Source organism: Ursus americanus, chromosome 23 (genome assembly GCF_024610735.1).
Source record: "Ursus americanus isolate L20-20 chromosome 23, mUrsAme1.1.p, whole genome shotgun sequence".
Lineage (NCBI taxonomy): Eukaryota > Metazoa > Chordata > Mammalia > Carnivora > Ursidae > Ursus > Ursus americanus.
In genome coordinates this window covers 35,637,654-35,653,944 of record NC_142149.1, presented here as the reverse complement: position 1 = coordinate 35,653,944, position 16,291 = coordinate 35,637,654, and the positions used below count along the sequence as shown (strand labels likewise).

At 44.4% G+C, this 16,291-nt stretch overlaps 1 protein-coding gene across 4 annotated transcripts in view; it reads left to right on the top strand.

Moving 5' to 3' along the window:
* HEATR6 (HEAT repeat containing 6) overlaps window positions 1-16,291 on the top strand; it is an 89,196-nt gene that overhangs the window by 17,020 nt on the left and 55,885 nt on the right. For 3 of the 4 annotated variants that reach the window (XM_087854599.1, XM_087854600.1, XM_045773245.2), the window contains exons 10-20: window positions 987-1,193; window positions 1,586-1,685; window positions 4,099-4,454; window positions 5,299-5,421; window positions 5,785-5,871; window positions 8,254-8,388; window positions 9,117-9,239; window positions 9,931-10,055; window positions 11,076-11,172; window positions 12,236-12,440; window positions 14,399-16,204. In XM_087854599.1, coding sequence (XP_087710725.1) covers window positions 987-1,193; window positions 1,586-1,685; window positions 4,099-4,454; window positions 5,299-5,421; window positions 5,785-5,871; window positions 8,254-8,388; window positions 9,117-9,239; window positions 9,931-10,055; window positions 11,076-11,172; window positions 12,236-12,440; window positions 14,399-14,970 — 2,130 coding nt within the window. In that variant the 3' untranslated portion in view covers window positions 14,971-16,204. Of the gene's footprint in view, window positions 1-986; window positions 1,194-1,585; window positions 1,686-4,098; window positions 4,455-5,298; window positions 5,422-5,784; window positions 5,872-8,253; window positions 8,389-9,116; window positions 9,240-9,930; window positions 10,056-11,075; window positions 11,173-12,235; window positions 12,441-14,398; window positions 16,205-16,291 lie in introns of those variants that run through there. The other variant, XM_045773246.2, reaches the window with a different exon arrangement.

The window sequence follows — 16,291 nt, the reverse complement described above, 5'->3', positions numbered from 1 at the left end:
ATTATATAATTGAAGATTTTCCGGAAATCCTTTTTCACAACAAACTCAGATATGTTTCATGATGAACAAATATTTAGATTAGAATTATGTTGATTCTCCATTTTAAAAATATCTGACAGTGTTTAATTGGCAGTTTGGGGGACTGGCCAAACAGGGTACGGTATTACATTATTCGTCTTACATTTATCACCTATATTCCATTTTGGTTAAATTAGCTTTCTTTTTTTTTTCTTAACTGATTTTTAATACCACAAAATCATCCGAGTACCAATTGAAAGTCATCTTTTAACATTATAAACACAATCTTGCTCCAGTGACCCTTTTCCTGACAAGTACAGCAGACCATTGACAAAGGAGTACATAACTTTCCCTTCCATCTATAAGGTTACAGTTAATGGTTTCCTTTCTTTGATTATCAGAGACTCACTGCATTCAGTGTTTATTTCTGCGCCTAAGACTGCTTCTGAAAAGTTGGATCACTAATGATGCCTGCCAAGTTGAATGTGCAGAGTCTCTGATATCCTGTTTAATTAACTTTGAGCACTCATGGGTGCTTCAGGAGAGCATGTAAAGCAGCATGTTTGCTGTAGAACAGACTCTAGGCTCACGTATTTTTTCCCCACCCCACGAGTTATTTCATTCTCTTTTCCCTTGGTCTTATGCTTGAATAAAGGCCTCTAATTTTTCTTTAAGTTATTCTCATGTTCATGATTTCAAGTTTTTGTACTTAGTGTGGTATAGCTTAGACTTACTCCTTACTGTAAGAAAACCTAACAGCAATGTGATGTAGGGTTTTTTTTTTTTTTTTTAATTGGGGGGGCAAGAGGCCTACTTCATGGCTACTTTTAGGACCTGATAATCCTACTGCCTCTGTTTTCCTAGTTAAGATGATCTGAAGTACTTCAAAAATTAAAAATGAAAATAGGAAGTAGGGGATTTGACTCCTGATTATTAACTAACTGATGGGAATCGTCCTGAAATTTCAGACACGTGCATGTGCTCTGCAAGTTTTATCTGCCATCTTGGAAGGCTCAAAGCAGTTCCTTTCTGTTGCTGAAGATACCAGTGACCACAGGAGGGCTTTCACTCCCTTCTCCGTGATGATTGCATCCAGCATTAGAGAATTGCACAGATGTCTTTTGTTAGCTCTGGTGGCCGAGACGTCCTCACAGACCCTTACTCAGATCATTAAGGTAAGCGTGCCACGTTATCCAGAGGTTTTGGAGGGATTTGGTCTGTTACAATTTTGTATAATGTTTTACATTGTCCAAAAGTAATTTGACTTAAGAATGTAACTAAATACGAATTTTATTTAAAGATATCCTGTTGCGCCTACTTGTTTGATCTTACCTATAATCTCTCTATGTTCAGATAAATGATTTACTAAAAATATTCCTATTTTTAGTATTAAGTTGTAACAATGAGAACACAAGTGCTATTCCCCTAAAAAAAAAAAAAGGATAAAAAAGAAAAAGACTAATTATCAAATGAGTATGAAGAGTTTTCTTAATTAAATGCTGTAAAGTTTTGTGTCTGTGCTGTGGCGTAATCAGACCTATTGATAGCCTGTTCTTGTATTTTGCAGTGCCTTGCAAATTTAGTATCAAATTCACCTTATAACCGTCTGAAACTCAGCCTGTTGACCAAAGTGTGGAACCAGATAAAACCTTATATCCGCCACAAAGGTTGGTGGTAGTTTAACATCAGTTGCTTTTTTATATCAATCAAATCTAGATTATTAGGTTAAAAAGTATTTAGAGCATTTTTATAGCTGTAAAATATCTCTACTTATCCTCAAGTTTTCAGGGAAACCAGCTATTGCTAGAACCCCACTTTTGACCCCGGAAGCCCCAGTAGACACCACTGGAAGGAAGTGAGGTAGAGAATTAATTATAAGGGTTACTGGCTCTTTGCTACTTCAGTGCAGTGACTTTAGAATTAGGGGTGAGACAAGTGTGTGTGGGGGGGCCCCTCTGGTACGTAATACACAGGTCATATCCTTCAGGCAAAAGTAAGGATGGATGGGGGCGCATGGGTGGCTCAGTTGGTTAAGCAGTCTGACTCTTGATTTTAGCTCAGGTCATGATCTCAGGGTCATGAGATCGAGCCCCATGTCGGGCTCCACGCTCAGTGGTGCGCCTGCCTGAGATTCTCTCTCTCCCTTTCCCCCCTCCCCTTACACGCACCCTCTCTCTCTCTCAAATAAATAGATAAATCTTAAAAAAAAAAAAAAAGTACAGATGGATGGAGTCACATAGACATCATCCTCTTTTTGGAAAGAAAAACTGGAATGTAAAACCTAACTTCTTTAACATTATCTCCTCTGAAGTTCGGATAAAATTCCAGAGCCTCAAATCCCCACTGACTACAGAGTCTTATTTCTTGTTATTTTGTGGCTTACTCCTACACATAATATCTAAGTGCTGTAGCAGTTGCCTGGAGAATAGTTTTTCTTTTGCTTGCAAGCTTTAAGATCAGACCACATTCTGGTAGTTAAGTTTTTTCAGTGTGAATTCTAGTACTTGAAGGAGGTGGCAATGTTTCTGTGACGTCATGGGAGGAATAGTGGACCCAGAGTCAGGCCGAGGGTCTACAGCCCATTCCCATTTCTGCCATCTCAGAATTGCAGCTCTGTCAGAGCCGTGTTTCCTCCTAACAGGAAGAAATAGATCCACCTCATAAGATTTTTATAAGGCTTACATGAGATAATGGTGTGTAAACTAAGTCCAGTGTTTCCCTAATGTGTAAAATGGGGCCCAGAAAGATAAATCCTGCCTTGACGTCTCTCATGTTAGTGGCAGAGATAAGATTGAAACAACGCAAGTTGCTCACTCCCTACACCAGCTTTTCTTCACTGGCCAACAGGGGGATGGATCAGGTCTCAAAAGTCCCTTCCAAGGGCGCCTGGGTCGCTCGGGGGGTTAAGCTTCTGCCTTCGGCTTAGGTCATGATCCCAGGGTCCTGGGATCGAGTCCCACATCGGGCTCCCTGCTCAGTGGGGAGTCTGCATCTCCCTCTACCCCTGCCCCCACTCGCCATCTCTCTCTCTCTCTCTCTCATGCTCTCTCTCTCAAATAAATAAAATAAAATAAAATAAAATAAAATAATTTTTTAAAAAATGTCCCTTCCAGGTGTCTGGCCTTGTCTTCCAGCATTTTAATTATTAAAATGGAAGAAGAAATTTGAAAGAATAGTACACAGAAATTTGAGAGAATAGTACAATAAACATCTGCATACCTCTACCTAGACTTGACAGTTGTTAACATTTGTTTTGTTGGCTTTGTTTCTGCATATACGTATCTATGTATGTGTGTATACGTATACGTGTATAAATATGTATATTTTTGAACCATTCGAAAGTCAATTATAGGAGTGCCTGGGTGGCTCAGTCCGTTAAGCACCTGCCTTCAGCTCAGGTCATGATCTCAGGGTCCTGAGATTGAGCCCCGCTTTGGGTTCCCTGCTCAGCGGGTAGCCTCCTTCTCCCTATGCCTCTGCCCCTCCCCCTGCTCGTGCTCTCACTCTCTCTCAAATAAATAAAATCTTTAAAAAACAATTTCTAAAAAGTCAGTTACATGATATTTCGTCCTAAATACCTCAGCATGCAGCTTTTAAGATGAAAGACAATCTCCTAAAAAACACACCACTATTCTCAGACTTAAGAAAATTACATTGATTCCATAACATCGTCTGGTATCTGCTCCATATTCACATTTCCCCATATGTCTCGAAGAGTCTTTCCTCGTTTTTTGTAAGAACTTGGGTTCATTCTCGGTTTGTGCATTGCGTGTCGTTATCCTGTCACTCTAGTCTCTTCTAATCTAAAGCAGTCCCGTCAGCCCTTCCTTTCTTTCACCACGCCGATTTATGGACGCGTCCCACACAGTTGTCTTCCAGCATGTTTCACATGCTCAGTTTGCCGGGTAGTTTCTTTACAGTGTTGTTGAACTTCTGTTTCTGTCCCACGTAGTTCTCTAAACTGGAAGTTAGGGCTAGAGGTTTAATTAGATGCAGGTTAACCAAGGATGCCCTAATTCTTCATTGCCTGCGGGGGTGTTATGACCCCACAGTGATAGTGATTCCCACTAACTTTGACAGATGTGAATGTTCGAGTGTCAAGCCTCACCCTCTTGGGAGCCATCGTGTCCACTCACGCACCGTTACCTGAAGTCCAGCTGCTTTTACAACAGCCCTGTTCCTCTGGACTCAGCAGTAGCAATTCAGCGACTCCCCACCTCAGCACTCCTGATTGGTGGAAGAAAGCCCCCTCAGGACCCTTTCTGGAAGAAGCATCAGTAAGCTCCCCTAAGGGGTCTTCAGAGCCCTGCTGGCTCATCCGACTCTGCGTTTCCACCGTCGTACTGCCCAGGGAGGATTCCTGTTCGGGTAGCGATGCTGGCTCTGCGGCAGGAAGCCCCTATGAGCCGTCCCCCATGCGGCTGGAGGCCTTACAGGTAGGAGGGTTCCGCTTCTCGTTTCTGAAGTGGACGTAATCATTCTACCTTCAAAGGGCGATGGATTGTGAGGAGGGAGTCCATGAAAATAATGTAAAACTGAGCCACAACCCGTGGTGGTAGTGGGAGTGTGTTTCAGGCATGAGTGCTCTGTTCTTTTGTTTTTGGCGGAGGTCGGGAGAAGACTTGGCTGTAAATGTCAGATGCGTTCCTTTTTGTTGCAAGCCATTTTAGTCACCTCCGTTTTTATGTGGCAGGTGGGTACGCTAGATTATATAGTAATTCTGAAAAAATTGTACAGTTCATCTTTGATTTCTGCAACTTTAAGTAAATGTGTAATTCTCCATAACTTCTCTTTCATTTTCTGTCTGCTTAGAGACAACAAAATAATTGCTCCTTTAGAGGAAGAAAACGATCCTAGATTAACGTACTGGTGGCTTCTGTACTCAGCTGTGATTTAGACACGGGTTTGGTTCTGTGCTCTGCTGCTCATTGTCTGGTTACTATTAAACATGCCCTGTAACCTTAAACTTTGTCAGCCTTAGCTCCCTCCTTCAGCTGAAGTATTTGATTAGTCCCTGCCTCAGAAAATTATTCCCAGGCTTAAATAATATCTCCAGTCTCAACGAAACACATTTCATAAATTACAAAGCACCATGAAATGATATGATCCAGTTAATTGATTTGAGTCATAAAATAAAGATTATGGTTGTTCATTTTGTTCAACATTAGAATCCTGCCCCTTGTGAAGTGTGAGTGGTTTCTGTAATATTAAAGCACTTTGGATATTGCAGCCCTGCGTTGCTTTCAGGTCTTGGGGGTTATTCCTCTGTTCTCTTCGCAGGTGTTGGCTCATTTGGCCAGGGGTTACTTTTCAATGGCTCAGGTGTACTTAATGGAGCTCGGAGAGGTGATTTGCAAGTGCATGGGGGAAGCAGATCCGTCCATTCAGCTTCATGGAGCAAAGGTAACTTTCATGAAAAGCCCCCTGCTTTTTTCTTCTCTTCCTTTATGTTCTTCCCTCTGCCGTGTGTCTGTCCGTTCTGAGGTTTCTTATAGAGGTTTCAGGGAGGGAAAGTCATACATTCCTTTATTTTCAGCTCTAATATAAAAACCCAAAGAATTCATTTGGTGATAAATTAACAATATATTTCTGGTGATTTTGTTCCTGAAAGAATGCCTCTGACAGAGGAGTTGCTGAGAAAGGAGAGAAAATTCGGTTGGAAATTATTTTTCCCCTTGATTTGAGGTCATCTCCAGACAGGTGACATTTTCTACCTCCATAATTCTAATACTGTGCTTTGATAATCTATTTCTTTCACCTCGGCAGCTTCTGGAAGAACTGGGTACAGGCTTAATACAACAGTATAAACCAGACTCTACTGTAGCATCTGATCAGAGAGTGCCAGTCAGCTTGGTAAGTACATGGCAGTTCACAGTGTTCTCTTTTCTTAGTGCTTCAGTCAGTTTTGAGGCTCGGTGATAAAGTGAAGTAAACAGTATGGCTTCTTCCAGTGTCAAAAACTAGTTTATAATCTGTGATGACATGTCGCAGGAATAGGGGTTTATTTGCACTTCAGTTTCTTTGCGATTCATTGTGAGATAGGATTATGTGTAACATACAGCCAGCAATTGAAACACCAACATTTCTTCCGCATAAAACCGAGTTTGGTTATTCATTCTGCCCAAGAGGCAGACTGGAATGATGGGAAGAGACTAGGATTTGGAATCAGAAGACGTGAGATCAAATCTAGGGAGCGCCATTAATGGATGTACGAGCGTAGTTTTCCTCATAAAGAGGTATAATAATTTTAACTCCGGGGCTGTTGGAAGATTGAAATGTAAAGATGCTGGCACATAATAGGTGCTCGAGAGACGTCAGTTCCCTTGACTCCCTCACCACCGCGCCCCCATGGTTACTATTGAAGTCCTGTGATTTCGGTTGTTTCTGCTGTCCCCACACTGTGCCAGTCCTTTGGAGGAGGAACACATGACCCTACCAAAAGTGATGGGTTTTCCTCCTGCCCGCCTCATCCTGCCTATTCTTTTCCCTTTGCAATTTCCATCATCCTTGCAAGGAATTAAGAATACCTAGCCCTAGTCCTTTCCTGAGACTGCCACTAAAGCTGAAATGTCACCATTCATAGGGAGATGAGTTGATTTGCTCAGACAGACCTGAGTTTGCCTCTAGACTTCTCCACCTGCTCGTCAAGTGACTTTTAGGCAAGACTCATCTGTTCACACTTGGGTATTGTCTCATCTGTAAAAGAGGGATACACTTGCTATATTACTTGTCAATTGCTGCATAGTAAATTATCCAAAACACTGAGCAGCTTAAAACAACATATATTCTCTCGCATAGTTTCTGTGGCACCGGAAATGGGAGTAGCTTAGCTCAGGTCTCTCTGAGGTTGCAGTCAGGATGCCGGCAGGGGCTGCAGTTAACTGAACTTGACAGGGGTTCGAGGATCTTTTTCCAACATGGCTTACTCACATACCTAGCAAGTCAGCGCTGGCTTTTGGCAGTGGGCCTCCCTTACCTCCTCCCCGTGAGGACCTCTCCAGAGGGCTGAATGAGTGTCCTCTTGATATAACGGCTGGCTTCTCCCACAGCAAGAGAATCAAGAGAGAGCAAGAAGAAGCTGTGGTGTTTTTATGACCTCGTTTTGGAAATTTCACGTTGGCATTTCCACAGCCCCCTACTGGATATATAGGTCAGCCCTAGCCCGTGTGGGGGCGGAGGGCCACCACCTTAACATAGGAGGCAAGAATCACTGTGGGCCATCTTGGAGGCTGGCAAGCATACCTGTCCAAAGTCTCTTGGTTTGGGGTGAGAAAGGCCCAGAGTGTGTTTCTGGGAGCTGGGATTTAGGGGAGGACAGAACTGGGCTGTGGGATACATGGTAAAACTCAGGACTAAGTCCAGGGGGCAGAAAGTAGAGGTACCGGGCCACAGACAGATTTGCAAAGGCACGTGAAATCTCCGGGGTTTTTAGAAAGCATGGGAAGGAAACCGTTCAAGGTCCTCTTCGGATGCCGACCTCGAGAGCTTTACAGCGAGCTCATTCTTCATAGTGCTCACAACAGCCCCCGCGCAGTTTGAGAGTCTCCACTGTGCTCTGGGTACTATGTGAGGAACTTCACACACAGCTTTGCGTTTTGCTCTCACCCGGACTCTGCCAAGTAGACGGCTTTGCCCTGTTCTACTGAAGAGGGACCGACGCTTAGACAGGCTCGGTGACTTACCCGAGGTTGCAGAGACGGGATGCAGCCGCTGCAGGACCCAGCTCTGCCTCCGATCCTGCGCTCTTTGGACTCTGGCACCCGGCCTCCAGGCCCTGCGGGACCCTGACGCCCCCTAGCAAGTTATACCATCTCTTCACACCCCAGTTTCCTTGCGTGAAAGTGGAGATAATGACACATGCTTCGTTTAGTTGTGCTGAGGGCTGCAGTGGGTAGATCTGCGTGAGGCACCGAGAGCAGCATCAGGGATGCGCTCTGGAAAACTTGTGCTGGCGGCTGCTGCTGTTACTGCCATGGTCTTCCCCCTCTTCCTCCCCATTGTCTTCTCTGTCCTCCTGACTATAGCAGGCTGTTTCCCGGTCAGTAAGTGGAAGGATGCAGTCATTGTTTTCTGAAGCCCCTTCCATTGCTGTGGAAGGACTAGTGGAGGCATTAGAAAAAGCCGCTGCTTTATAGAAGGATGTTTCCTTACTACAGCCCCCTGTGGTAGCGTTCGGGTCGAGTTGGTTCCACTGTTGGCTCTTGGGCTGTGGCTTTAACTCTGCCCCTGTTCCAGGTGGTGATGTTCTGGACTATGATGCTGAACGGCCCTCTGCCCAGAGCCCTGCAGAATTCCGAGCACCCGACTCTGCAGGCGAGCGCCTGTGATGCCCTGTCTTCCATCCTGCCCGAGGCCTTCAGCAGCCTGCCGGTAACCCAAGGACTGTTTCCTCAGCCCTGAGGGTGCCCCCCGAATATCAGAACTTCAGTTGGATTCAGATTCTTTTTCATTTTGAGCCCATATTCAACATGCTTTCTGAGAAAAGGGGGTTGGTCTACTTGAGTGTGGGGCGAGGGCGGTGGCAAAACTTAAAGACGTACCGTCTCGGGAGAGCCTTCTCTCCCTGTGCTTAGAGGGCAGGTGGCGGACGTGGGGAGAGAGGCTTGGAATCAGAGACATTTTAGAAAACTTTCAAGCCAAAAGTTAGGAAGACCTAGTTGTAAGTCCCAGCTCTTCCACTCTCCATCTCTCTGATGATCTGAACTTCTGTAAAATTGAGTTTTATCATCTATAAAATGGGCACAACGTGAGGAATAACATGAAGGTCTGACCGTACTTGGCTGGCGCCCACGGCACAGGGTACGCAGGCGGCTCCCCTTCTTTAGTCCCCAGTGGCATTTGTGTCTGCTCTTAGCTTTCATGAAGGAGGAGAATACGATGACCCAGTTCACAGAGTGTTAAAGGTGAAAGGTCATGACACTCCCCTAATGCCTGGGTCCGAAGCGATCCTCCGCTCTTTGCCAAGGTAGCTTTGATCTCTCAGTTGTGTTCAGCTCCCGAATATGAACTCCGACACCAACATCTGTGTCACCTGTCGAGGACAGTAGCTCATAGTTCTTTCATTCTCACTTTTCCTTTGCTAACCTTTCTCACTGCAGAGTGACAGGCAGATTCTGTGCATCACCATGCTGCTTGGGCTGAACGACAGCAGGAACCGACTAGTGAAAGCGGCGACCTCGCGGGCCCTTGGAGTCTATGTGCTTTTCCCTTATCTCAGACAGGTCAGACTGATGGGCCTTCTGTGTCTGTGATGGGCCAGCGCGATAGTGGTTTGGGTGGGTATAGAGCTGGACGGTAAAGGACATTACCTTGCTTTTAATCTGGTTTCTTTAATTGCTACTAAAATATGGTAATGCCTGTACTGCCCAGGACCCTTGGTGTCCAGGTAATGTTTAAATTAATGAATAATTGGGGAAAAAAAAAAAGAAATGGGACATTACCATGTGATAGTAATAATTTAGAAAGCTGATAAAGTTTTTACTAAGAAGGAAATAAATTTTTCTTTCACTCTTACCTGTGACATTTATCTCCCTGAGAAGTGTGTAATGAATAGGGTGTATTACAGACCTGCATTTCATTGTCACCATCATTTCCCAAGGTGGACATCAGTCTAAGCACTGAATTCATGGGTAACTGTCACGGACCAGGTGATAAGATGTTCGACAAGAGCAAAATCCTTAGGCTCCCTGGGTGTGCCTGGCACATACCAAAGTCATGAAAGACCCTCCTCTGGGCTTTTAGCGAGTGTCCGCATTCTAATACAGCAGAACAGCAAAACTGAGTACATAAATGTTGATTTTTCAAATAGGAATTTGTGGTAAAGACAAGTTTTTCTCTGAAAATAAATTTCAGAATTCCAAGGCAGCCATGTGAGCTCGTAAAGTAATTACAGTGTTTTATTTTATCTTATAGGATGTCATATTTGTTGCAGACACAGCAAATGCAATATTGATGTCACTTCAAGACAAATCTCTGAATGTCCGGGCCAAAGCAGCCTGGTCCCTGGGCAACCTGACAGACACTCTGATTGTCAACATGTAGGTGACTCAGCTCGTCTCCCCTGGGTGACTTCTGACGCTGAGGTCCCAGGGGGATGTCTTTGATCTCTACTCTAAAGAAACTAACAGTAATTCTCCCATAGAGTGTAGTCAGTCTTCCTGCTTTGTTCTGTTTTATATTCCTTCAAGTAGTAAGGTTAGTAAGTTCTGGGGCACCTGAGTGGCTCAGTCAGTTAAGCATCTGGCTCTTGATTTCCGCTCAGGTCATGATCTCAGGGTCGTGGGATCAAGCCCCATGTTGGACTCCATGCTGGGTGCAGAGGCTGCTTAGGATTTTCTCTCTCCCTTTTCCCCCACCCAAAAAGGATCAGCAAGTTGTTTTTTATACGTGTGTGTGTGTGTGTGTGTGTATTTCTGTATATTTAATACCGTATGCTGATATAAGTAATATATCCACATTATAGAAAATGTGGAAAATATAAAAGTAGAAATTCAAAACCATACTGATGGTTGCACTACTTTTTAAATGTCAAATTTATAATTTTTTAAAGTTTATTCACAGGTTAACAAAATTGCAAACAATACAAAAGAGATATTCAGTATAAAGCCCTGTTCCTACCTTGCTCCCTGCCCTAGAGGCAGCTGTTGTTCCTCATACACTAGCGTCCTGCTTTTCATTGCTTAGCTCTCCGTATAACGTGTGTAAGCATTCTTCCGACTTTTATAAATGTGAATTACTATTACACAGTCATCACTGTGCAGGGATTATTTAACTGCTCCCCTATTATCAAACATTTGCAGTGTTTTAGGCTTTGATATGCAGGTGAACATTTTTGTGCATGAAATCTTCATTTTGAGATGCACCTTTTGGTCACATTCCTAGATGTGGACCTACTGGGTCAAAAGGTATAAACTGTAAGTTCTTGGTATAATCTGAACAGATTTGTCGAGCTGTTTTCCCAAATTTTTTATAGTTACACTAAGTGAATGTATGTGTGGATATGTATATTTCACTGGGTTTTACCATTCAACATGTTTTGCCTGCCGCGGATGGAACAGGGAGACACCAGACCCAAGTTTCCAGGAAGAGTTCTCTGGTCTCCTGCTCCTGAAGATGTTGCGATCAGCTATAGAAGCATCCAGGGATAAAGACAAGGTAGACTCACAGCGCTAGTACTTCTCAGTTAGATACTTAGTGTGTTGTGTCCCACCGAATTTATCCCTGTTCAGAGGAGGTGGAGAGAGTACTCAGGGTATGATGTGGCCTGCTCCACCTTGCACAGTGTCTTTCCTGCCTCCTGTGTCCTGAAAAATATCATGCTGTTTGTAATACTACTCCATAACCTGTCCAAGTTTGTCTTAATTTTAAGCTGCTTTTGTTTTGTGTTTTTACAAAAATTCTTTAAGTACAAGTGACAAGTCAGAAGGATGAGCAGCCCTTGGCTTTGAATATCCCGTTAGACTAATCAAGGTGAAAGCATAGAAGTGGGTTTTAGGGTCAGCAGACATGGTTCAAATCCTGGCTTGCCCTTTAGTAGCTGGGTGACGTTTGGTGTATTATTTAACTTCTCTGAAGGTCAGTTTCCTCCTCTTGAACATGGAAGTCATGACCTCTACCTCAGTGGCCTCGGAGATGCTTGTGTTGAAGCACCTAGCATAGCACCTGACCCATACTGTGTGCTTAATTTGGCACAGTGATTCTGAAAACCTAGGAAACCCTGCCTTGGACTAATTTGTTCAGAATTTCTGGGATTAGGGCCTGGGAATTTGTTTCTGAAAAAGAAAGCTCCTCAGTTTCTAGTATGCTGCAAAGGTTGAGACTCTCTAATGGAAAAGTACTGGACTGGAATTTTGAAACTTCACCTCTCCTCCCTACCATGCTGCAAGCCAGCTTTGCCCTGTTGCCCCTGGGCCTTCCACAGCATCTCTGCAAAACAAGGCAGACAGACCTCTCTGAAGTCTAACCTAAAGAAATCAGTGAGGCGCTGTGGAGGACTTCATCTTTCTGATGGCACAGCTGTTCACCACAGAAGACCTTTATAGAGTTTCAAGAAGCTACACCTTTATAGGGTGCTTGTCTCGTTGGCTGTTTTGCTTTAAGATATCTAAGACTTCTGGGTGTTTTAAAGCTGAAATTATACTTTCTGTAACATCTCTTTGGCAAAGCAGATTTCTAATGCTTTTTTTTTTTTTTTTTTTTTTTTTACATTTTTTTCCAGGTAAAAAGCAATGCAGTCCGGGCCCTTGGAAATTTGCTTCATTTTTTGCAGCCCTCTCATATAGAAAAGCCCAGCTTTGCTGAAATCATTGAGGAGTCCATCCAGGCCCTAATTTCCACTGTTCTACTTGAGGCTGCCATGAAAGTCCGATGGAATGCCTGTTATGCAATGGGGAATGTATTTAAAAATCCTGCTCTTCCATTAGGTAAGAAGGTCTCCCTCTTCTCTCTGGTGGAAGGCCCTAGGACAACACACACCAGCCTACATTGTTATTAAAGATGTTCCTCACATTGGTACTTATCACAGTATTAGAAAAAAATGGAAACATTCTAAACACCCAGGCTTAGGGGAATGGTTGAGATAAATCATATTCAAAGGGATCTTTTTTTTTTAAGATTTTATTTGTTTATTTGAGATAGAAAGAAAGCACGAGCAAGGGGGAAGGGCAGAGGGAGAGAGAGAAGCAGACTTCCCGCTGAGCAGGGAGCCCAACACAAGACCGGATCTCAGGACCCTGAAATCATGACATGAGCCAAAGGCAGATGCTTAACTGACTGAGCTACCCAGGTACCCCTCAAAGGGATCTTTTAGAATTATGTTTACAAAAAGTTTTTGATAATCTGGGGAAGTACTTCTGATGTTAAGCAAATTAAAACAGGATATGAAATTGTTTCTACAGCATGATCTCAATAAATGCATTGAAAAAGGACTGAAAGGAAATTAGCTTAATTATTAGCAGTGGTTGCCTCTGGAGGGATGATGAGTAGGATTTTTTTCTGCTTTCACTTTCTAAATTTTCTACAAGAGCATATGTAAAAATGAAGGAGAAAAAGTGACGAAGAAAGGGTAGAAATCGGAACTCCCATGCGAGCCCTTGGTACTGAAGTGGGCTGCTGCGTAGAAGGAGGGCATCTAGGTAGTGACCTGCCATGTACCGTGACAGAGCATCGGTGGCTCATAGCGGCCTAGGCATGTGGGTCATGGCTTCCAAATCCCATTTGCTTTCCTTTGCAGCATTTGCCTTATACGTTTGTCTCTGTGACAAGGTTTGAAACAAGGTGTGTTCCTGGAGAGGTAAATCCATTCTGGACCAGCAGAGCATGCATCAGGTTAGGGAAATCTGGCTCTGCTCCCCTTCATTGCCAAGAGCTCCCAGCCAGGGGGCACCTGACTGGCACAGTCAGAAGAGCATATGACTCTTGATCTCAGGGTTGTGAGTTCGAGCTCCACGTTGGGTGTAGAGATTACTTAAATAAATAAATGAACTTAATAAAAAAAAAACGACTCCCAATGGAGAGCTAATGGAGAAGTAGGTTCTCGGCTTTTCCATGGAGGAAATAGCCTAAAGTGACCTGTGGAGTTGGAGCTCGTTAAGATGGATGTCTGCTTGCCTGTCTTCAAAGGCAACGAAGAAGTTGGGAGGGGCTAGGAGAGTTAGGGAAGCCAAGATCTATTCTGCTGCCCATCTTGAGGAATAAGAACCACCCCCAAATGGAGTGGGGAGTGGGGAGTGGGGAGTGGTAGCTCTGATGAGGAAGAAAGCAGGCTGATTTCCTGAAGAGAAGACAGAAATCTGGGCAATATCTTCTCAAAATAAGACAAGTTGCACCTTTGGTTAATCGGAGTACTCTGTTCCCCATTCACTGCCTAGATAGTATTTTCTCTTTGCAATAAAATGCATGACTTGGCTACATCCAGAGCAGCGTCTGGATGCTAATCTAGGTGATCAGATATTCTTTTGTCATCATCAACAAGGCTGGGCATACAGTTGTGCAGTGTGCGCACTGCTCAGAAGCATCTGACAGAGAGAACAAGTGGGGCTACAATTCAGTCCGTGCTCCTCCCACCAAGCCCTCAGGACAGCCTCTTCCCAGAGAAGAAGCCTCTTTCACAGTTGCCACAGTCGCCATTTAGAGTAGCAGAGACCCCGAGCGTGCGGCAGGGTTGTTTAGGGAAATGGGAAGTTTGGGAGTCAGTACTCGGCCCCTTCCCCAGAATCCCACAGTCAGCACTGGTCACCCTAATCCTATAGGGTTAGTGTGAAATTAAGTGAAAACACAGTGATTAGCTTGAGCACTAGTGTGTGTGCTTCCTCTGCTCCTCTCCCTCTCCCCCGTTTATTCCTAAGCCTTCGTTTTTTCAAGGCCAGTGGATTCTTTCTAGGAACAGCCCCGTGGACCTCCCAGGCCTACAACGCCCTGACGTCAGTTGTGACCTCATGCAAGAACTTCAAAGTGCGCATCAGATCTGCCACTGCCCTTTCCATCCCGAGCAAGAGAGAGCACTATGGGTCTGTTGACCAGTACGTTCAGATCTGGAACGCATTGGTCACTGCCTTACAGAAGAGCGAAGACACCACAGACTTTCTGGAATTCAAGTACTGTGCCAGCCTACGGACCCAGATCTGCCAGGCACTGATTCACCTCTTGAGCTTGGCCAGCGCCTCAGACCTTCCCTGCATCCGAGAAACCCTTGAACTGAAGGGGGACATGGTGCAGTCCTTTATCCTTCAGTTTCTAAAATCAGGAGCAGAGGGAGAGGACCCTGGAGCTCCCCATAGCTCGCATGAAAGAGAGCAGCTGGTCAGAAGGGCCCTGGAGCACGTAAGCAGCATCCAGGCACTGCCCGGCGACACAGCCAAGAGGGCCGTCATGGGCTTTTTAGAAGATATCCTCACCATTTATTTTGACTCGTCTGGATCGCAAGTAGCGCTCCCAGAATTAACAAGTCGGTGAATAGTCCACCATTCTTCCAAGTGTCAAGTGGTATAAGACCCAAACTTGAGTATCAGAAATGCAGGATTTAATTTTAGGGGCAGAAACAACCCGTTCACTTTTATTTAGAATAGGTTAGCATCTATCTAAATTTTCCTCGAGGGGCTCAACTACCTTAGAAAGTGGTTCCACCGCATTGGCCGTGGTCCAGATTGTTGGAGCCTCTGACCTGTGCAGCCGGAGAGGAGACAGGGTTGAGTGCGGGCCGAGCAGACCAGGCGGTCGTGAACGGCGTGCGTATTGCCTCAGAAGGTAGAAACAAAAAACAAAAGAATTTAGGGATTAGAATGTTGTGTATTATGTCTCTGGGAATTGTTTTCTTTATAATAAACTAATGAAAAAGAGCGTGCCCGCAATCTCCTCTGTTTTCAGATCAAGCTGCCCTTAGAGAAAGCTGCTCGCAGAGCTGGTGTTCAGTCAGTTTGCACTGGTGTAGCTGCTTCAGTTGCTAAAATACTGCAGTTGCTTACAGGTTGGTAAATAGCTACTGCACCGAGCTCCCCGGTACCAACCCTGGACCTCTCCACGCCTCCCCACAAGCCGCTAACGGAAGCGCTGACCCCCGGCACGCAGAGGCTGCCGGTGCAGGCCCGTGTCTGTGTCACCCTGGCCATAACACCTACTTCTGTCTCCATTCCCCGACGTCCTGTGGGAGAGTGTGGTCCCCTAGATTCAATTGATGGTGCTTTCACCCTTTGAATTTGTGCCTTAAAAGAATTATTTAATTTAATTTAGATGGTTAGAAAGAAAGGTTTGAAATTACATTTTGATCATGTCTAAGCGCTTATAAGAGTTACTTCTCACTGAAGAATTATTTACATTTAAATTTTGCATTCATCTCTTAGCGTCCAACAGTTTGTGAGAATTGACTTCAGGTAGGAATTTCAATACATAAAAGAACAAATTAAAATGGTTCTGTACTTGTATTTGTTCTGGGATAAATAAGAACCAAGATACATAGAACGGGTTTTGGCGGTACATTATTTAACTATTGTTATTTAGCTTAAAATAGCTATTTTAGGGCATACATGTGTGCTCGGCGTTTCTCCTTTGCCCCTAAGTTGCTCTTTTCCCTCCGCCGTGTTGCTGGTCGCTCAGGAAGTGCTACCCAAGCAGTTTGGGGAACCGAGTAGTAACTGAAGGCCCGCCTTTCCATTGGTAGAATACCAACCGGCTTCCAAGAAAGAGACCGCAGGTACAGTGAAACACCCCTGTAGAACATTCTTCAAATTTGCTTTTCTTTGGGGATGATTCTGGACACGAATTGTTACAGAGGCCTGGG